At 41.0% G+C, this 21,425-nt stretch overlaps 3 protein-coding genes across 6 annotated transcripts in view; 1 reads left to right on the forward strand and 2 right to left on the reverse strand.

Annotated features, from left to right (window-relative positions):
* On the forward strand, nt 1-10,831 carry METTL5 (methyltransferase 5, N6-adenosine). Of its 3 annotated transcripts, none has more exons than XM_066322856.1 (8): nt 1-202; nt 765-886; nt 1,507-1,621; nt 2,058-2,239; nt 2,600-2,682; nt 2,981-3,032; nt 3,723-3,772; nt 10,640-10,831. In XM_066322856.1, exons 1-8 carry the CDS (start codon nt 66-68, stop codon nt 10,643-10,645), a joined length of 747 nt encoding a protein of 248 aa, XP_066178953.1. In that variant the 5' UTR covers nt 1-65; the 3' UTR covers nt 10,646-10,831. The 3 variants fall into 3 exon arrangements, with proteins under 3 accessions (XP_066178953.1, XP_066178952.1, XP_066178954.1); XM_066322855.1 differs by lacking the exon at nt 10,640-10,831 and adding an exon at nt 4,697-4,806 and having other exon boundaries at nt 3-202; XM_066322857.1 differs by lacking the exons at nt 1-202; nt 10,640-10,831 and adding exons at nt 506-697; nt 4,697-4,806.
* Nucleotides 4,458-17,297, reverse strand: SSB (small RNA binding exonuclease protection factor La). Of its 2 annotated transcripts, none has more exons than XM_066322853.1 (12): nt 17,279-17,297; nt 10,129-10,203; nt 8,452-8,555; nt 8,110-8,284; nt 7,840-7,947; nt 7,649-7,749; nt 7,334-7,405; nt 7,210-7,252; nt 6,458-6,598; nt 5,907-6,090; nt 5,606-5,737; nt 4,458-4,920 (listed from the first exon to the last, which is right to left on the reverse strand). In XM_066322853.1, exons 2-12 carry the CDS (start codon nt 10,192-10,194, stop codon nt 4,823-4,825), a joined length of 1,224 nt encoding a protein of 407 aa, XP_066178950.1. In that variant the 5' UTR covers nt 10,195-10,203; nt 17,279-17,297; the 3' UTR covers nt 4,458-4,822. The 2 variants fall into 2 exon arrangements, with proteins under 2 accessions (XP_066178950.1, XP_066178949.1); XM_066322852.1 differs by lacking the exon at nt 17,279-17,297 and adding an exon at nt 13,379-13,479.
* Nucleotides 13,881-21,425, reverse strand: part of KLHL23 (kelch like family member 23) — a 13,079-nt gene continuing 5,534 nt past the window's right edge. Inside the window, exons 2-4 of the mRNA XM_066322849.1 lie at nt 18,995-21,044; nt 17,279-17,431; nt 13,881-16,766 (exon numbers count right to left, since the gene is read on the reverse strand). Coding sequence (XP_066178946.1) covers nt 16,456-16,766; nt 17,279-17,431; nt 18,995-20,207 — 1,677 coding nt within the window. The 5' untranslated portion in view covers nt 20,208-21,044 and the 3' untranslated portion in view covers nt 13,881-16,455. The remainder of the gene's footprint in view (nt 16,767-17,278; nt 17,432-18,994; nt 21,045-21,425) is intronic.

A 21,425-nucleotide genomic window follows, 5' to 3' on the forward strand; every position in this document is an offset into this window, starting at 1 on the left:
CCTTGTACCCGACAGCGACGGGCTACAAGGCAGCTGCCTCTCTTCTGGCTTTGCCTGCGTTTCCTATGGCTTGTGCTCCAGGTGAACGTTACTCTTCTCTCAACGAGCGCTTTTCCCAGCGCACCGGCAGAATTCCAGTTCCTTTTTCTGTCCCTGTAAGGGCACTCAGGAGCGAGACCACCGAGCAAGCCCAGTCTGCCAGGTGTGTCCTCCGGCGCTTTCTCAGGCAGCGCGCAGCGGTGACGCGTAAGGCTGCCGTGAAACATCTCGTGTTTATAAGACAGGACACCAAAGCTCGCACGTGTTAACGACACGCGGAGAAGCTCCCCGGCGTGTCGCTCCCGCCGGTGCCCGTCAGCCCGGGAAGGGGCGGGCGGCGCGGCGGAAGTGCGCGGCGGCGCTGGGGCGGCCGGGCCGAGCCGCGGTGAGTGGGCGCGGTACCGGGCCGGGGCCGGCGGAGCGGGGACGGGACGGCGCGGGTGCTGGCGGGCGCTGGGGCTCGGTTAGCGCTGGGCCGCGGGCGGGCCCCGGCGGTGGGAGCGGAGGCCGCGGCCTGAGCCCCGGGAGCCGCGGAGGAGAGGGGCTCCCGCCGCCCCCGTCCGCGCTCGGTCCCGCAGCGCTGCGCCGCCAGCTGCGTCCCGGGAAACGGCAGCGTGGAAACACCCGGGAGATGCTGAGGAGTACCAGGGGATTTTAAGTATGAAATAATTTAAGATCATGTGTAGTTTATATTGTTATAACTGGTTATACATTATTTTCTTTAGTGTAACCAAAAACATGAAGAAATTAAAGCTTAAAGAACTGGAAAGCTGTCTTCAACAAGTTGATACGTTTGAAAACCCAAAACTACGCCTTGAACAGTATCCAACAAGACCTCATATTGCAGGTAGAGGTGACCCACACCACTGTTCTCTTTTACTAGTTCGTCAGCACTTTTAATTCAAAAGGTTTTTCTGCTGCATAGTCTCCTTTGAAGGCATTGCACTAAAAGTAGTTAAGAAAGTATATCCAACAGGAATGTGTATAGTAGTACTCTAGTAATGTCTAATCCGAAAATCAAATAAATTAATCTAAAAGATAATGTTGTAATAGAAGCAATCTTAATCTGTAACTGTAGAAGCTGAAATGGAGTTATGTCATCACCCACAAAACCAGATAAAGTATATATACAGACACTTATTTATACCTTAATTATGCTCTTTCCTGTATTTTATATCCTTCTATTGTTTTTTTCCAAAAAATGTAGAGGCATACTTTTCCCACAAGCAATACTCAAGAGCTCTACCTCTTCACCAAAGATCCACAGTTTGTAACTTGTCAAAATGTTTCTGACTCTTCACATGTAAATGAAAAAGAGAATTGCAGGCAGTGAGAACATCAGTTTAACTAAAGGGGTTTTCTAATGCAAAATTCAGAGTTTTTTGAAGGCTGAAACAGCTTTTCTTGATGAATCATGTACATATTTGGTATTATTGACATGTTTTGTTTGGGTTTTTTTCCCCCCAGCATGTATGCTTTATACAATTCACAATACTTTTGATGATATTGAAAACAAAACAATTGCAGATTTAGGATGTGGTTGTGGCATGCTCAGCATTGGAAGTGCAATGTTAGGAGCAGGGTAAGTATTTCATATTAAGTTCTGCTTATATTTTTTTCTGGCACAGAAGAGTAGGAAGTAAGATTAAAACAGCAATACAGAACTAAAGCATTTCAAATTTATAATCTGGTGCACGATCAGAGTATTTACCAAGTTTTGACCGTCAGTAACCATTCATGCTGTGACAGTGATGGGCAGCTGTCATGAATTTTGAAGTAATTTGCTTTCCCCATAAATACTCAATAAACACATGAAACTTCTTTAACAAAATTCAGATTTATACTTGAGAAAGGGCAACAGAAGTACTTGAATTTTTATCAGCACTGAATTTATAATGCGTCCTTGTTACACTTCCTAGATAAAACAAGTTGTGTAAAACAGAGATCCCTTACTGTAGAATTTAAACCCCATTTTAGTTTGTAGTAGACTAATACGTGACACGTTTCTTTTTTAATAGGTTCTGTGTGGGGCTTGACATAGATGCAGATGCACTGGAAATATTTAATAGCAATATTGAAGACTTTGAGCTCACAAATGTCAACATGGTTCAGTGTGACATCTGTTCTTTATCTGACAGCATGTCAGATACTTTTGACACAGTTATTATGAACCCTCCATTTGGCACCAAGCATAACAAAGGTTGGTAATTGTGAAACTCAGAAATTACTACAAACAGAACAGCAAGGGAAATGCTTTCAGTGAAGTATCTCCCTTCTTTATTAGTTACATATTCTAATTACATAATGTTTTGTTGATCTGGAATCAGCATCCTAAGATAAACAATTTCAACATTGTAACTAACAGGGGTTTGAAATAAATGATACTAGATATTTAATATCCCTGTAATTTTTATTAAAAGCAATTGAGTATGTTCTAGAAATACTTTCTGTACCTTAATGTATTCAGTGCTGTTTCTCAAGTAGCTATTTTTCCAGAAAAAAATTAAGCAGATCTTTGAGTTTTCATTTAACAATTCTTATAATTTCATCATTCTTTTAGGAATTGATATGATTTTTCTGAAAACTGCTCTACAAATGGCAAAAACAGCTGTGTATTCCCTTCACAAAACTTCAACACGGCAGGTAAGTTCTTCACTTTAGTAGGACAAGAACTAACCAGACAACAAAAGAGTTGGTTATATAGGTGTCTATATAGGTGTCTACAGCTTCAGTCTGCTGACTACTTTGTGGAGTATGTCTGGGGTAAATACTAATTACATCAAATAACTGCAGTCTCACATACATCAAGATAACTATGTGATCTAATGCTTTGGCCTAAATATCAAAAGCACAGGAGATTTATTAAGTACAGAGGTGTAGATGTTTTTAAGTATAAACAGATAATTCTAAAAGCTCATTTCTACACTATCTGCTATTGTAGCACATTCAGAAGAAAGCAGCAGAATGGGAAGTGAAGATGGAAGTCTTGGCAGGTAATATTTATTTACTGTTAACAGAAAAAAAAAAAAAAAAAAACCACCACACCCAAACTTTTGTTTTGGGATATTATCTCCAACATTACCAACCAGTCATAACAGCCTGAGATAAATTTAAGTGTGATTTAACACAGAAATGACACAGGTCTTTCTCTTTTTAGCAGACTTTTAAATTTTTGTAAAATTTCTTGCTACCTGGCTAGAACATAAATTGACACTTAATAAAGCTCTGAGGAATACATATTCTTTACAGAATTAGGTTTGTTTCTGGACTAGATTTTGTCTTCAAGCAGAAGTTACCTCTCTTCCTGCTTCAAAAGGAGTGTTGCTGAAAAAAAGCAAAGCACAGGTCAGCTCTCACAAACAAAAAAAAGCATCTTGGCCTTAGTCACCTAAATATTTTTGACTGTTCAGTATCTTCCCAGTTCTTCAGCACTACTAACCAGATGCTTTTTACAATCATAGAACTTGAGATGTGAAGTTGCAGAAGTGCTTGAAACACAACTGCATTTCAGCCATTCACTTTACTGCCTTATGTGGACAGCTTCAGTGTTTAGTCATCCTCTAGTGCAGAGGTAAAACAAGTATGACAGGCCACAGCAGATGCAGACATTAGAGACGTGGCTGTAGGGCTTAAGTGGCTGATTGTGATCCTAGTCTAACACATATTCTTTATACTGTTCACAGAACTTAGGTTTGACTTACCAGCCTCATACAAGTTCCATAAGAAGAAATCAGTAAGTATAAAACCTAACTGAGAAAATACTGAGGTAAATAAATTGTCCTTAATGAAGTTTAAGTTTTAGGGCCATATGTTCTGGCTGAAGCACACGCACAGCATTCAGTCCCGTCATTGCTGTTACTACACTTTGGAGCTAAACAGGGAAAAGAATGATGATAGTGCCAGTGAAAGCTATGCACAGATTAAAGCCAGCACTGCAGTTAGCTTTATCCCATCTCAGGGTAGCCTCCTTGACTCAACTCCTAATAGCTATTTGCTCAGCCCTGTCTGCAGCTCAGATTTGGAGTGAATCAAGCACTGAAGGCCACAGGAACAAGGATGTTACAGCAGTAGCATTATCTCAGAGCCAGCCTGGGGGCAGCAGGAGGAACTCATGCACTTCATCCCACTGTTAAAAGATACAATCAAGACACTGCAGTATGGCAGTAAGCCCACAGCAAGTTCCTGGCTACCAAATGCTGGCCTGGAAGCCATACATCCCATCCCTTACCATAAGGGAAGTAGAGAGGAGACTGAGCAATAGTTGAAGACTGTTTGGTATCATGAACAGCAAAGAACAGAAACTTTAATCAGCAGGTGACTATGGTTTTGGTGACTTGAAATTATATTCAAGTCTGTCCTTGTCTTTGATACTTCACAGTTAAAACATTATACTATATTAACCAGGCTTCAGTAGAAAACAGTTTTAAGTTCTGAGTTTATTGCCAGCTATTAAACATAACCACAAGATTACAAAGTCCAAAACCTTTTACATTTGAATGAGATGCCAGCAAAATTGAGAAGATCTGACAGTATAAACAAAACTATAAATAGAAAAGTTTTCCAGGGTTTTATGTTAACAGTAAGCATGCTTCTTAAGAAAAAAAAAAAAAAAAAAAAAGCTGTAACCCAATAAAATGAAGCTTTTCTCTAATTGTAGGTTGATATTGAAGTGGATTTCATTAGATTTTCTGCCAAAAAAGTCCTGAAGTGAGGCATGTCTTTAAAACCTACTGAAAATGGAACAATAAAACCACTAATTTTTTTAAATTCTTTTATTTGACTATTACTGATTGCCATCTCCATTTTCTGTTTTCAGTTGTTTTGGTGCAGGTTCTTCCTTTTCTGTTTCCTCTAGTGGTCTCTTCTTGGGACTTGCTGGTTCTGCAAGATTGAATATGTAATCATTTAGAGTAAGGGAAAGCTTTGCCTGAAATCTTCAGAAAAAAACCCACACTGTTTTCGCCCTGTAAGTTTGAGTCCCAGTTATGTACAGCCACAGCTACACTAGAGGGTTTGCTTATTTCTGTGCCTAAAGCTTTTAGATGTTCCAAAATAGCCCATTTGAAGAGCTTTACTCCTGCCTAACTCCACAGCAGGAGGGCAGGTAAGAAAATGAAGAACAATCTACCAGCAGTAGGGTTCAATGGGCTTTAGTTAAGCAGGTGCTATATGTAATGAAGAAAAGCTGAACTCTTCCTCTGCTCCAAGCTAAATACTGACAGGCTGAATTATTCTATTTTCTCATATTCCTTAAGGGAGGAAAAAGCCATTCAAGAGACTTTGTCTGTACAGTTGTGTAATGCTGCTGACAACCACCATTATTCAATGCATCATGTTTTAAACAGCCATGCAGTATAGCCTTATCTACCTAGTAATTATCTTAATATGCTTTTTGGACAGTTATGGAAGGAATCAAGCACAAGACTCTTAGGGCAGATACTGTCAGCAGGGCAGAAATGTTACAGAGCAGAGCTAAATCTGAAACACTTGTAAGAAACATCAGTACATGGAGCTACTTTCTGTAAAAGTACTGAATAAGCTCCATCAAGTGCACAGAACGACATACCTGTTTTAGTATCATTTTCACCATCTTCTTCATCATTCTCAAACTTTATTTTCTTGCCCTGAAACTGTATTTTTCCTTTTTGTGCTCCCTGAGGTATCTTTCCCCCTCTTCCTTTTCCTTTAATTTTGCGCCCTGTGGAGATACAAGATCAGGAACTTTGTATCATTTGTCTTTTTAAATTGGCCAGCTGCAGAGACTGCTTTAAGATCGGGATGTAGTATACATTCACTACTTAAGAGTGAATTTCATACACCAATTATAAGACATTATAAAGGCTTAAATTAATAAGACAAGGGAGAACCTTTTGTTTTCTGTTTCAGCAGCTCCTGCTGATCTTCCAGGATTTTTTTCAGAGCTTCTTTCTCTGCATCTCCTTCTAGCACTTCCCATGCAACATCCTTGTTCCGGAGCTGCAAGTTTCCATTATGTGCTGCTTTGGCTTTTTCCAGAGCTTCTTTGGCAATATCCTTAAATAGGATAATTCCCTTTAAAAGAAGAGTGGCATTTGCATTTTAATCTTACTGCAGAAACATTCAGCTAGAACAGTGAACAATATATCCTGTTAAGTGCCTGAGCAAATTCATTACTCTTGTATGATTGTAAAACATGTCTAGACTGAAGCACAGTCCTCTCAGTGTGCTGATGAACATTCTCAGTTTTGACCTTATCAACTAACAAGGCTGGCACATTATCTGTTCTTTTGAAAGAAGTGAAGAAAGTAATTTAATTCTCTAAATATTCTGCTATTTCACAAGACAACAACTTACTTGATAACATAAAAGAACAAACATTAAATCGTTCATTTTCAAACTTCAATACAGAGATCTGAAGTCCTTGTCTAAGATTACTGACCTCCTTTGCACCTCGAACGAAGTGTATCCACTTGATTTCTCCGTGACCGGAGAATACATCATGGAGGTCTTCCCTGCACGTCTGGTCATCCAGATCACCAGAAAACTTCAAAAGACATCCTGTCTTTTCTTCCAGAGACTTCTAAATTAAATTAAAAATCCCCACATTAGCACTGAAGAGTCAAGTTTGACTATTCATATTCCCCCTCAATCCTATTAAAAGATGAATAGCAATAGATAGGCAGTTAAGTTACAGTAATTCAAGCATTTTTCCTATATAACCTAGTTCTGCTGATGTCCAAGTCTTGTACAGTGTATCCCCCCCTCCTTTTTTTAAGTTTTGTTTGCTTACTGCAATACACTTATATGGAACTAGGACTCCTTTCCCATATGAATTACACTCTTTAAATTTTACAGAACAGCTTTCTGAAGGCTGATAGGTTGAAAATTTATATACTACTGATGAAATCCACAATGGATCCTTTAAATACCATAGAAGAACAATCATCTCAACAGTGGATTCAGGATCACTCTGAACAGGCAAACATGCCTAATAATGTAGATTCAGGACATGAGCTTTTAAACAAAATTGTCTGTTGAAAATAAGATTAAAACACCATGACAAAACAGTCTTACTGTAAATTAGCTGGAACAGCTGAAGTGACTTTCTAGAAAGTGCTCTATATTACAGCATTTAAAACAGAGTATCTCATGTTAGTTTTATAAAATGTATGTGATTGAAGAAACCCATACCATTTCAGCATCTGCTGCTTGTTTCTGCTTTTCTTCTTTTTCCCTGAAAAAAAGTTAAATTAGTTATGAGTCTGTTCAAGTGGTCAGGCAAGCAGAACACACACTTTGATTGACAATGACTCACTGTTTAGCCCTTGCTTTTGCTTCTACTTTGTTTTGTTTTCTTTCTTCATTCTTCTTTGTACAATACTCCTCCCTTCAAGAGAATGTAAGTTAATTTAAAATCTTCTGTATAATTAGTTTGTAAGACAGCAGTTGACATGAAACAGGTGAAATTATTTTTCCAAGCTGAGATACTAAGTCTCCAAAAGGTACATCTATCAATGCTTGTACAAGAGCATGAAAAACTCACTTCTCAGACCTAGCCAGGTTCTGGTGTAAATCCACCCCTGACCACTGTTAGTTCATAGATCAGTCAGATATATGTAAGTGGACTTACTTGAAAAGTACTATCAGCTCTGTGTCTCTGTACTTCTGATTTGGTATCTCTGTGAATTTCTTAGCAGATTCAACACTATCAAAAACTGCAAATATTGAGCCCTGTTAAATGGTAAGAGATATTGTTAGAGTAATTGAACAGAATGTTGTCCAGGAGGGATCCCTGCCCCAGGCCTAAATGCTCATCATCACCTTAAACGTTCTCTGCAATGTTCTCCTCATTTGAATATTTTCAACTGGACCTTTATCCTCAAGCCATTCTTTGATATCATCAAGAGTAGCATCTAGTGGAAAGCCTTTCTGCAAGACAGCAATTATATGTAACAAAGCTTCAATTATATGCAACAAAGTGACTCTAAAAATTACAACCTCTATACTACAAGTTAATTCAAGCTTTACTCTTTGATGGTTATCAGTTAAAGTCATGCAGGACAGCACAAAGTAAAAAAAAAAATTACTTACAACATAAACAGATCTGTTTTTAATTGCAGCCTTATACTGGTCATTTAATTCAGGAAGGGGTTTATTTGGAGATCTTCTGATTTTAGTTTTGTCTTCACTTATTTCCATTAAACCAGTCTTGGATTTTCTTAGTGCTTCTACAATAACATCAAAATCTTTTGAAAGACGACTTAACCTATTGAGTAAGCAGAGAGAGATTATTACAAATACACAGGCAAAACTGAAGCCAGATGTTAAAAAAGCAATGGGAATTGTAAATGCACATCAGGAACACTTGACCCCAAATAGAGAAAGGCAGCTGAAAGTTACTCTTTTATCCACATTAGGTGTACTTTGTTTTACCTGTTGAATTTGATCATTACTTCTAAAGGTACCCAGCCATCATCTAGTTTGATCTGTTCCTTTAGAAACTTGTCTCTTGGTAGATTGTGATTGCCAAAGTAGTACTGCAAAAAGGAAGGGGGGGGAAGAGGAGGAAAGAGATTTGTCTTTGAATTTTCAGTCTTAAAAGCTCGTTTTCATCTAACAGCTTACTGCAGTAGATTGAGACATACCAAAATCAATTAATCTGAACAATTGGTAATTCTGAAATTATTACTTCCTGCTTTAATCTGATACTTTGCCAAAAGTTAGGTGCAATATGTAAGTTGTAAGAACAAAGCCACTAGAAACAAACCCTACAAAAAACCCAAATGAACCAACCCACAGCGACACAGTGCTTCATCCAATGGAATTAATGAGGCAAAGATAGATTGCAGTTTTGTTTAAGAAAAGAGCAAAGCTTATTCTGTTAAAATAATAAAGCACTTATCACCCTGATCACACTCTGCAGAGTCAAAAGTCAAATTTGTCACCAGCAGGTCGAGGTTGTACTCCTTATTTAAGGAGTATATGCAAGAATATTGTATTTGCACATTGGAAAATCATACACATGGACTGGAAATTATAGGTCTCATTCAAGAAAACACCATAATATAAAGAAATCACTATTTTATGTTTAATTTTTAATTTCATTTAATTATTTTGTTCTTATTTTGATTTTGTGTGGCATGGGAAGACAATTCAGTTCAAGTTAATCAGATTCTTTCCCTGACCAGCAGTCATCTAGGAAAGGTTGAATACTTGAAGTTAAGTTAGAATATTTTCACCAATATCATGGTGCTTTGAAAAATCAGTGCAAGTTTTACAATACTACCTCTTCCTCTAGTAATCTCAAACTCACATCACCAAGAGTCTAGTTTTGTCAACTATATATAACCAATAAACAAAATATAGAGGCTGAGGAATCTCCACATTTTGTTTGTTATATATAAATAATGGCTCCATATGGTAATGGGCATTCAAGTGCAGCTACATTTTTGTCCTTCAAGAAAGCAGTTTTGGGCTTTTTAAAGCCCATTTAAAGCAGTGGGCTCAGGCTTTTTTTTTTGTTTTGTTTTGGTTTTTTGTTTTTTTTTTTTTTCTTTTGTTTGTTTTTTTTTATATGTTTGTTTTTGTTAAGGTAACCCTCCAAGCCTCTAGAGAGACTTAAGAGTTAATCCAAATTAGGCATATAACTTTAGCTGTAATTTGTAGCAATAAATTACAAAGCAGTAAATCATAATATATGCAATGTGCTAGTATTTTGACCAGCAGAGATTCCCGAGGAGGATTTTTTCACCACAGAAATTAAGGCACATAGAATTAAAATGCACTCTCCTCCTATTTGCACAAGTATAATAACCCTAGCAAACGTGGTAGTGAATAGTCTCATGATTCACTTACTATAGCACCTAAAATGCTAGCAAATTAAACGTTTTCTGTTTTGAAATGGTTCTTACAAGCAACTCTAGACAAGTACAGCCTCCAACTTAAACTACAATTACGACTATCCTCAAGTATTAAATACCTGTTACAGACTTCTGACATTTTTTAGAGTTGAAGACTTGCGTCTAACTCCCAATTAAGTTAACTTCCAGTGAGCCATTGAATGCCCCCAAAACACCTCGGTCCAGATCCCAAACTATAAACTGAACTTACCTCGATTTGCTGACAGATTTTGCTTTCCAAGATAGACATGTTTTCACCATTTCCATTTTCAGCCATTTTGACCAGCTGTTTTGAAGAGAATACAGAGCAAAAGCACTAAGTTTTGAATAGTACTTTCTACAGACTGACATTCACGTAGCATTGCATTTCACTGCAATCTCATCTAAATAAGGTAACAGCCAAGTTCATTAGCCATACATTTATGCCTGTGAAGCAGCTATTAACGTGACTGCAGAACTACAAGGGGAAACTGTGAAACAACTGGGAAAAAACCACTTCACTTTGGTTGTTAGGGCAGCATTTGGCATTCAGCAGTCAAGATAAATTTTTTAAAAATTCTGGCACTTCCCAGCCTTATTTGTTATTTATCTTTTCCTAGGCAGAGATCCTCAGTTTAGAACAACAACAAAATTGAAAGCCAACATTTGTTTTTTCAGTCAAATCCAACCTCTTCATGACTAGGCAAAACAATCAATAACAAAAATGTTCAATTCCTACACAGGTATAATGAGAAATGTTTCTGAAGTTCCTGTCCCGTGTTACATCTTTGGAAAGTTCACAGAACTTACTGGAGGATGGAATGAAAATATCTGCATTTACTGACACATCCTAAAGGTGTCTCCTTCTCTCCCTTATAAATGTGTCTTCACTGCAGTTCTGCTTGAATAGTGAATCAAGTATCTTTGATAACATACGACATTTTAACTTGGAAGTAACTTCATTTAACTGACAGCAAGTGTATAATCCCAGTACATCGGATGCTGTCACAAAGAAAGCAGCTATAGGCCAGAAAATTAACTGGGATCAAACATTTTCTATCTAGTTACTCTTAAGATAAAGATAGAATGTTGAGGATAGAATGGGAAGATTAATCCTTGAGAAAAAAATGTAGCTTTATGAAGCGTCAGAAATTAGTTTGGATTCAGTTTTGAACTCTGAAGCAGAGATTTCTTCCTTCTCCCTTTGAGCACTACCACACTTGTTAAATCCAGCTACAGAAGATAATGCGGTTTTTTGGTGGTGAAACCCCAGTTCACAGATCTGTGATCACAAAGGCTGCTGGCAGTGACACTCATGTCTTGCATGGTTTATTGGGAGATTTAACCATACACTTTCTGCTCTCCTGCTGCTTGCAGGGCAGAAACATCTTTCAGATCATCAAGGTGACTGGCAACACAGAAGCAACCCCGAGGTGCCCTCCTTACAGGAAATTTTGTTCTTCAACAGAATGCCCAGTTGGCAGCCTCATCTTCTTATTTTAGTAGTTTAATTCCCCAATAACTGTTCAGAGTACTGCAGTCTACAGTATTCCAAATTCCTCTTCCTGATCTCAAGGCCAATCCTTGGAACTTGTTATTCTTCAGCACTTAACAGCCTTGGAAGGTGCTGTGCTTGCACCTGTACATAACACTGTGACACCCTTTAAAGCATGATTTCAGCAAGTGTTAGTTGCCAGCTATGCTGAGTGTGATCTGTTTATCTAAAAAGCACTTCACAAAACCCAGGCCAGAGCACCCAAGCTGAGAGTTGCAGTTACTTCAGAGATGTCCCACATGAGCCATCCTGACTGCAGGAGACTGACACTTCACCTCCATTCACTTCACCTGGTACTGTCTTAACACCCTACTTGTGAGAGAAATCAGTGTTCTATTTTACATTATACCCAATCTGATCTAATTTAATGGCAACCTATAGAGCAGTCTCTGACTGTTGTCCCAGTGTGCCTAAGCATGGGTACCAAAATACTCAAAACCAAAAACTCAATTTCCACATAAGGCTCAGCTTCACTGCTAAGAAGAGAAAAAAAAAAAAAAAAAAAACCAACCCCAAAGTCTACTTCCTTAGCAATGTTTTCAAGGTTAATACCAAAAAGCATGATCTGACACAAGACTTACAACACGTCCTTTAGAGTAAGTGTTACACATGGAAAAGTTTTCCTACAAAGCATCCTTGCAGCTGCAAGTAACAAACTGTAGGCATGAGTAAGAAAGACTCAAGCTTGCCATGCATGGAATTCAGTTCAGTGATTGAGCTCTAACCTATTTAGAACAAAAGCAGAAGCAGCCTTCTAATTAAAGAGAAATTCTGGCCTTATCTGCACATGCTCACTTCAGACTCTTTAGCTCAGTCCTTTGGCACAAGACAACTTCCAGATCAATAGTTTTCAGTTGCTGTGCAGCAGTGAAGACTGATCAAAAGCACCAGTGAACAGCAATCACAGTCTGGACTGCATGCAAAATCCTACAAAACATTTTAAGGGCTTTCTTAATAAACTACACTGACTTGTTCCTTCCATATGCCAAAAGTCCGTATCAGTACCACACAAAACATTTTAAAAAAAGGTTAAAATAAAGCAAGTAGTCATTAGGCTCAAATTATAAAAAATTACAGTCAAGCCCCTTAACTGAACAATTAGATCCACACTATATTAGCTAGATCATCCCAGAACAACTATCAAGTAGATTTTCCTCTTACCAGCCATTTAGTTTCAAGCTCTGGATAGAGTTTAGTTGCAGGCTGATTCTACCATTACTGTAACAGAGTGAAAGGCTTTTTTTAAATAAGAAAGCTTTCCCGATAAAGTAACACGGAACTGTTATTCATATTATGCCTTCTTCAGGACACCCTGCATAAGAAGTCTAAGCCTGGTTTTGATTTAAGGGTAAGAATTAGCTACAACCACATATTTTCACAGGTGTTACCTTTAACAGATGTTTTTTGAGTAGAACCAGTGCAGTGTAAGAAAAAATCTTACAAAAATATTTTCAAGTAATTGAACTGTGGACCCCTTAACTGTGCTAGGAGACCATGGGTTTGCTGTTGACACTCCACACGCCCGCGGCGGCACCCTTCCCCAGTCCAGACAGCCCCGGGCGCCGTGGCCCAGCCCCCCGGCCGGCGGACACCTCTGCCCGGCAGCGGCGGGAGCGCTGCCCGAGGGCCGGCCCGGGGCCCCGCGGCCGGAGCGGTGCCGCCGGCTCCGCTTCCCCGGAGCGCGCACCGAGCGCCGCGGGAAGCGCCACGGGCGGGAAGTGACCGCGGCGGCGCGGCCGGGCCCGCTCCGCGCCTCCGCCGGGGCACACGCGGCACGTGCTCCCCTGCTCCGGGAACCGTCCCCGCCTCCCTCCCGGCCCGGCCGCCGCGCCCCGCCGCCAGCCCTGTCCCGGCGCTCCTCGGCACGGCCGGGCACGCTCGAGCAGCGGCGCCGCCCGGGAGCGGCCGGGAGCGGCCCCACACGAACCTGCGCGCCCGGGCCCCGCTCCGCCGCTCCAGAGACCGCGAGTGCGCGCCGCGCAGCCCCCAGCAGCCCCCGCGGCCGCCCGCCCCCCGCGCGGGCGCCACTTCCGGGGCGGGGCAGGGGCGGGGCCCCGCGCGACCCCGCCCCCAGCGCCCGCGGCGCGCGCTCCCCTGAGGCCGGGCGCGCGGGGTTCTGGGCGAGGTGACTGTTCACAGCTTTTGGGCACTGAGCAGAAAAAGTAACAACTTGAATTTGTAGTTTATTATTTATTAAGTATTGCAAACATTCACTTGAACACTACAGATGTACTGTGGGCATCTATAGCACTACAGAGACGGGAATTGCACAAGTGAAAATTTTAAGAAATACTGACTTCACAATTGATTTGACTTCCACATGACTTAATTCCCTAGTTTACAAGTGAAACAGTAAAACAGTGTCTACCATAATACAACAGCACAATATTTCAGTGTTTACATTCAACTGTTTTTAAAAACATATTACGCAGATGGCTAAGCGATTCCCTGCTCTGAGCTTCCCACCTCTTGCAGGCTGCTGACCAGAGCTCAGAATCCTATTCCTCTTGCTGAGTTCATTTTCCTACCTGTGCCCAAGACCTGAGTGCAACACACCTTCTTGGGATGTGCTACATGAGTGAACTTAAAAGGGCATTGTAGGTTATTGGGAAAAATAGCACCAGTTGAAATTTAACCATGAGTCTGAACTTACTCTTCTCTCCATTTATTCTAATGCATTGAAAATCTCTGAGAAATTAGGACTTAACTGAAGTCCTAAGCAGTAATTTCTTTGACTTTTGTTTATGCCAGACCAGCAAACTCTCTCCTGACAGGGGAGAGCTAAAGGCTTTTTTCCTCTTTGCACTGAGGCCAAAAAGCAGCATTTGCTTGCCCGCAGGCTGCCCAGGGGCACAGATTCCATCTTCCTGTGCCTGTGCTCCAGCCCAGGAACAGCACTGTCTTACACCATCATCTAGCACCTAGTTTCACCATCGCCAGCATCAAGCAGTTGACAAGTAGATGCTGAGGGGTTTGGTTTTGTTAGTCCTCACCTTGTTCTTAGATCCTTTCACCAACTTATGACTGTTGGTGACAGGACAAAGGCCAGAATGAACCTCAAGGCCAGCCACAAGCAGCTGTTGTATGCTTGTGTTTTTCAACAGACATGATGCTTCAGGGGTACGTAGTTTGCACTGAAAAATTATATAAACATATTGAGTTCATTGTGGTTTCATTCAATACAAAGATTACCTTCATGTTGTGATGTCCTTTAAATCTCTACCTGCCCTTGAGCAAGTCTCAGCCGTGAGATTTGCAGGAGAAACAAATTCATTTTATCCCTTTTGCCCACCTTCTTGGCCCACACATTTCAAACAGCCTCGGAGTTCAATTCTCCACACCTCTTTAGAGTTTGGAGTCTTGAAACAAATTACATCGGATCCTTAAACAGATCTCAGTGTGATGGGTAACAAAGCAAAACTCTGAACACACACACGTGAGCTTCTGACATAGTGAGGCAACATACAAAACTATCAAAAAAAGAACTGTACATATACACCACAGAACTTCACATCAAAGCCAGAGTTGAGTGCCACTTGCTACCAGCAGTCAAATGCAAGTCAGAAATAGCATTAAAATGTGAAAGAATAATTTTTAAAAATCTGAAAATGCTTATGATCAAGCAAAATAAATATTATAAACTCAGAGATTACTGCTTGGAAAAGTCCTTTCTTTGTATCTGAGAAATCCAATAAAACCAACATTTCATTTGAAGTGGCAGTGCTGGTGTGGGAAGTTCCCACCACACCCTATGGCAGCCCTGTGTTGTCCCTGCCTCTCACACCAATGTCTAACAGCCGTTTCTGCAGTCATTTTATAAACTGAATTGAGAGATCAGTGCTAAAACAGTCTTCTCTGTTCCCCAAAGCATTTCTTCATTTGGATCACCACTGCCTAGCCACTCAGAAGGTGATCTCTTTGTCTCTAAATCACTTTACAAAAATCCTCTTTCTACACAGAATTCAAAGACCTCATATTAAATTTTAAGAGAAATAATAAAGAAATCAATCCTATAGATAATTTTTTCTCTTCACGCATAACATACTTTAACAAGTTTCTTCAGTTGTTGCCTTTGCTCAAGTCACAGTTTAGCAAAGATCAAATGGTATTAAACAAAATAGAAAAGTTTGAATCTCGGGAGTATGTTAATTTTCCAGTCTCTCTCATTTCCTCCTTCCATTCCACGCAGGCACATGACTTGATATTAAAAAATGAGTTAACACATTAAGGCTTTTCTCTGAACACACCTCTCCCCAAAAAACACCCAAACTACAAATACCTGTGCACAGCAAAAGATCCCATTGCAAAGCCTTGCAGAGTCTTTTTTCATTTCTCATTGGCAATGCCATTGAGAGTGTGAAATTAGCAAAGAGAAATGCCCTTTTACTTCTACTGGAAAACTAGTGCATGCTTTTGGCCTGTGCTCTGGGGCTACTACCAATGTTTCTTCCCTCATTCCTAGCCTAAGCTCTTCTTTGCTCTGGCACTTGAAGGTAGAGTTGGAGGCATCCTTTAAATGCCCATTTCTGAATCTGATAACCTGGTTATCCAAGTGATATTGCTCTGTATATATCATACACTTAGCTTGTGTCAATGATCCGTTTCTACAGCTACCTTCAAAATACAAAGATTTCATCTTAAGGCCAGTAGTCCTTAGAACTGTATTTTGTTTGGCTTTTCTCATCCTAGCACCAAGTCCTAGTTTCATCCAGTGATTAACAAAAACAAATCCATTTTTCACAGTAGTTCCTATGTTGCTGTATAAAGTATTGTAAAAGAGTAATTTGAGAACTGCCATGACAAAGAATGATTGGACTGAAAAATATATGGAAATCTTATTACCACATTTATGTTTCTGAGTCGTTTAAAATGAGAACAAATTATATCTAGTTGTTAACAAGGTACACTAAGAGATTGTATTAGACAACCCCTCATGAGGTAATCAGTACTGTTATGAATACTGCACCTGCTGTTTTCTGTAACAGCAAGATGAAAACTAAATGCTTACACATTATACACACAGACACAGCCATGTGACCGCATGGCACTGGGAAGATTACCTACTGCTTCCCATTTATTCAGTTCAGGGTCGTATTTCTCAATGCTCTGCAGGTATGTTCCTTTGGAATAGGAATATCCTCCTGTTACGTAGATGCATCCATTCATAACCACTGTGCCACACTCCATCCTTCTCTCCATCATGTGAGCCATCTGCTTCCACTCATTTTGCTCTGGGTCATAGCAGTCAGTGATCGTGGTCTGTCCACCCACAAAATAGATCTTGTTTTGTAATGTAATGGAACACAATCCGTATTCTTCAGAAAGAAAGGAATACAGTACAACTCAGCATGATAACATTAACTTAAACTGCAAGTACATGACAAACATTGGGCACCACTGAGGGCAGCTGAATGTCCTCAATGAGGTTAGGAGACACCTCAGGATTTTCTGCTATGCTACAGTACCAGCACTCAGCAAAAATTGCTTTAAAAATTTACTGTTACCAGGGGTAGAACATAGAGAAAACCCTTTTAAAATTAATACAAATATTTTTTGCCAAATGTCAATGAATAGTTAGATTTTACAGAAATTTATATTCTTTAATAGAATGTGGACATTCCTTAATTCAGTATTTATGTAGTGATTTCTACAGAACAGATGCTTGAAGGTCTTCCTTTCTACTTTCAGAGTTTGGAAACAGCCCTTGCTGCCCTACAGGCATTTCCTTTTTAAATTATGAATATGCCAAAATCCCCTAACTGGGTTTAAGGACTCCCAGGTACAAGTAATCAAATCAAGCTCTATTTTTGTTAGACAAATTATTTACCTGGATGTGGACTTGTGGTGACTATACTCCACTCATTGCTACCTGAATGGTATCTCTGGATTTTATCATAGGTGCAGCTTCCCCTGTACCCATAGTGACCTCCAGCGACGTAGATGACTTCATGAAGGACACAGGCAGTGGCATTTCCAACTCCTGTTCACAGTGTGAAAGTCAAACATGCATTCAGACTGCATGTATTAACCATGGTCTCTTCCATCCATAACTCCATTTCAAATTATTTGTTAATATTTTATTAACATTATATGCTTGCAAGTATTTAACTTAATGTGAATAAAACAGATTTATCAAGATATCAGCGTAAGTCAAGAACAACTAGATAAAACTGTAGTAACCAATGCATAGTGCACATAACACGGCCACACAATAGATCACAGGATTTTTAGGCAGCAATTAAAATCACATTGTCGCACTGATTTTGGAATAGGCAATTAGTTTCACTGTTTCACTAAGTTAGAGTTGTTAAAAAATCACTTAGATGGCAAGAGCAAAGACAATGGGAGTTGAGATTGTTCAGTGGCTGGGGGTATCTTTTCTGATACTTCAAGTCATTCTCATGGTATTACTAAATAAGCTACTGTATAAACGAGGACACAAGGAGAATGGAGCCATTTTAACTCCATCTCTAGGACAACAAAATGGAATAAAGCTAAGGGGGGTCTGAACACCTTACGTAGTTTCCCACCTATGAAAACTGGGCAAGACAACTGCATAGAATATGTAACTCATAGGATTAACATAGCATTTCTATTTTTGAAGGAAATAAAAAGGAAATAGTAGCAATGTTTGAGAAAAACATACAAACAATGGAGAAAGTTGTGAAAGCCTGCTTTTTTCTTTTACATATACATCCAAAAATTCTCTTGTACACAGGAAAATATTATGTTGCATTAACTTACAGTAAATTTTATAACTAATTATAAATATTTGCATTCCTTTGTAAAAATGTATGATAAAATGTTTAATTGCAGTATTGTTGTTACTGTTACAAAACAATTACAGAATACTCTGAGTTGGAAGGGACCCAGCAAGATCATCAAGTCCAACTTTTATGTGAATGGCACATACAGGGATCAAACCTGTATTTAGCACCATGCTCTGACCAACAGAGCTCATCTCAGAGTCAATACCCTTTGGTTAGGCTGTGATTCATACATTTTTAGTAGATCACTACTTTGATGGCTAGAAACAGGTATTAGTGCTTTTCATTATCCTTACACTAAAGATGAAACAAAAGATCCTGAACAGATGACATACAGAAATAGGAGGGAACTCCATGCAAGAAGTTTTAAATTATGACACCTTTATAAATGACTGCACAAAAAATTTTATATAAAAATTTTACAGTCCCTTTATTGGAGCTTGCTCTTTGACTGTCTACTGAATGGACTCTTATCCTGGGTAGTTTTCTGATTTCTTTCTAATTTGAAGATCAATTTTACTCATGAAAGAAGGCAAAATTAAACTGAGACTACCACTTACTTTTCCACCGCTGTTCTATGGCACAGACCAGCACAGCATTTGGATGTGGTCATTTGGCTAGTGAAGACCTGAACCAAAGCCCACTAACATTAACAGGAGATTCCCATGGACTTCTCTAAAATTTGGATCAAATCCTACATGTTTCCATGGTACTTAAAAATGGCAAATACAAAAGAACTGGCAATGACGGCAGACACCATACAAAAGTTTACCTACCTTTGATCATGTTTGCAATGGGAAGCCATTTCTGTATTAAAGGATCATAAAACTCAGCTTCTTGGACTGGAGCTCCCTTTCTGTACCCTCCCAATGCATAAATGCAGCCACCCAAGGAAACTGCGCAGTGGTAATACCGTGCGTCGAGCATGGGGCAGCCTTCTGTCCACTCATCTCTCTCACTGTTATATATCCACACGGTGTCAAGAGCTTCAATACTCTCTGTTCTGTAACCTCCTGTCACATATATGTCTGGTCCCAAACTAGTGACCCCATAGCTCTCTCTGGTGTGATCTGGCATCTCTGTTCCCTGGACCCATGCATTGGTTAAAGGATCCCAAACGTGCACTTCTGATAAGGGATGCCAATAATATCCTCCAATTACATACATGGCTGCTGTGGATCTTCTGGAAACACCTTTGGGACTGAGGTTCAGGGCATTATATATGAGTGACCTTATCTTACTGTCATTGAGTCGGCTTTTTTTTTGCAGGCTTAAAGCTGATCTCAAATATACATCATCTAAGTCTACTTTGATGCAGCTGAGCACTTCACAGGTGTCTTCAAGTCTTCCTTCCACGTTGTGTGCAACCCACTTAATGACAGCTTCAATGGCTGCCTCTTCTTTCTGAACATTGAGATTCTCCCTGGAGAGAATATAAGAGAGCTTATCCTTTCCAATGTCCAGAAACTCGTCCTGCTTCCACACTTCTTCAAACTTCCATAACAATATCCTTCTGGACTCTTTCTCCAGCTCCGAGCAATCATGATATTCAGCAAAGGAGTGCATCCCAATGCAGTTGTCGATATCTAAGTGCCTTACCAGAAACTGCTCACAGGCTTTCTTTACTGACACGAACTGGAGCAGGTCTGCAGCCTGGAGTAGGCTTTGGACATTTCTCTTTGTTATCTGGATCTGGGATGTGTATGCGTAATTCACGAGAGCTTCGAGTACGGTATGGCTGAGCCCGGGGAGGCTGATCCGGTTTTTGGATTTTTCTTTCATATCAGCTGTGAACATGGCTTTAAAATAACTGCTGCAGGCTGCCAGGGCCGCTCTGTGGCAGTGGAAGATGACCCCCGAAGCGCACTGCAGGGTGATGTCTGTGAAGAGCCCGTCCAGGTAAAACGCCCGGAACGCCTCCAAGAAGCCGGCGGGGTGCGCGGAGTCCTTGTAGAGGAAGGCGTACTCCTCCTGCCCGGCCGCGGCCATCGCCGCGCCCCGCAGCTCCCGCCGCTTTGTCCGCGCAGCCCGGCCGCGCTGCGGCAGCGGACCCGCCCGGCACGGCGCTTACGGGGGCTCCCCGCCCGCGGCCGCCCGTGACCGCCTTGGGAAGAGCGGCTGCCGGAGAGAGCAGCGGGGCCGCAGCCACAGCTCCTATTTTGGTGCCCCGGCCGCCCCCCGCGCTCCCAGCCCGGCCCCCGCGCCCGCTCGCCTCGGGAAGGTCCGGCCGCAGCGCTGCCGCCGCCCAGCAGGCGCTCCCCAGCCCGGGGCAGGGGTTAAAGGCTGTCCGCGGTGGTGACAGAAGGCCCGGCCGTATTAGGGACAGGAGCAGATGCCTGGGGAGCGTCACCAGCTCGGTGTCACTCAGGCACACAACAAAGCGAGGGGCCTCGGCCGCCGCTGTCAGCGACCTGAAGCCGCTTCTCGCAGGGGCGCCCCGCGCTCCCAGGGCGCTTGGAGGAGCCATACGGGCAAGGGCAGCAAGCTCCAAGGGCTCCCCCATCACCAGAGAGCAGGAGTGGAAAGGGAACAGCCACAGTTCTCCCCACACTCCTGAACACGGCAGGGTGCAAAGGACACTCACAAATTATGCCTGCAGATTCCAACTATAAGTAAAATTTTCAGGAAGAAGGCTATATTGGCTTTTAAAACTCCTAAAAATGTGATTCACAATTTAGGAAGTCATTTTCTACTAGCAACACATTTTCTTTATTTGAAACACAGCATCCTCTGGGTTTAAGCAGCTGTGGGCTGTCCTTCATCTGCAGCAGGGTTCAGATTCTTTGGATCCAGCAGCCAGGCTCTCCCTGCCCTGCCAGAGCTTTCCTAGATTGAAAGAACTGCCAGTAATTTCTCCAGCCAAAAGGAGGTGAATATTATTATTAGCTAAGTGCCAGCAATACCCAAAAAGAGAAATTTTGAGAGTTCCACTCGACACAGATGAAAAAAGCATTATATTTTTCTTTTAATTACTGGAGGTATTTCTGCCACAATGCCCAGCAGAAGTACAAACCAAGGAAATCCAAACAGGAAAAGTGTATATGGTCATACCCCTCTGCCATCCTTCCTCCCATGCTAACCCTGCACCAGGATTCAAACTGGCCCTTGGCCTTTACACAGTAACATGAGACAAAACTAAAATGATTCAACAAATGATCCCACAAAACCTAAACTCTCCCACACCTGCACACATCTATGCCTTCCTTC

The sequence above is a fragment of the Sylvia atricapilla genome, chromosome 7 (genome assembly GCF_009819655.1).
Source record: "Sylvia atricapilla isolate bSylAtr1 chromosome 7, bSylAtr1.pri, whole genome shotgun sequence".
Lineage (NCBI taxonomy): Eukaryota > Metazoa > Chordata > Aves > Passeriformes > Sylviidae > Sylvia > Sylvia atricapilla.

Excerpts from the sequence above, each read along its gene's own strand:
- METTL5 (XM_066322855.1), top strand. The coding sequence starts at position 66 with ATGGCTTGTGCTCCAGGTGAACGTTACTCTTCTCTCAACGAGCGCTTT. Across the intron at positions 203-764 it reads GAGCAAGCCCAGTCTGCCAG|TGTAACCAAAAACATGAAGA; the intron begins GTGTGTCCTCCG and ends TATTTTCTTTAG. Across the intron at positions 887-1,506 it reads AACAAGACCTCATATTGCAG|CATGTATGCTTTATACAATT; the intron begins GTAGAGGTGACC and ends TTTTCCCCCCAG.
- SSB (XM_066322853.1), bottom strand. The coding sequence starts at position 10,194 with ATGGCTGAAAATGGAAATGGTGAAAACATGTCTATCTTGGAAAGCAAA. Across the intron at positions 8,556-10,128 it reads AAATCTGTCAGCAAATCGAG|TACTACTTTGGCAATCACAA; the intron begins GTAAGTTCAGTT and ends TCCTTTTTGCAG. Across the intron at positions 7,750-7,839 it reads CATTGCAGAGAACGTTTAAG|GGCTCAATATTTGCAGTTTT; the intron begins GTGATGATGAGC and ends ACCATTTAACAG.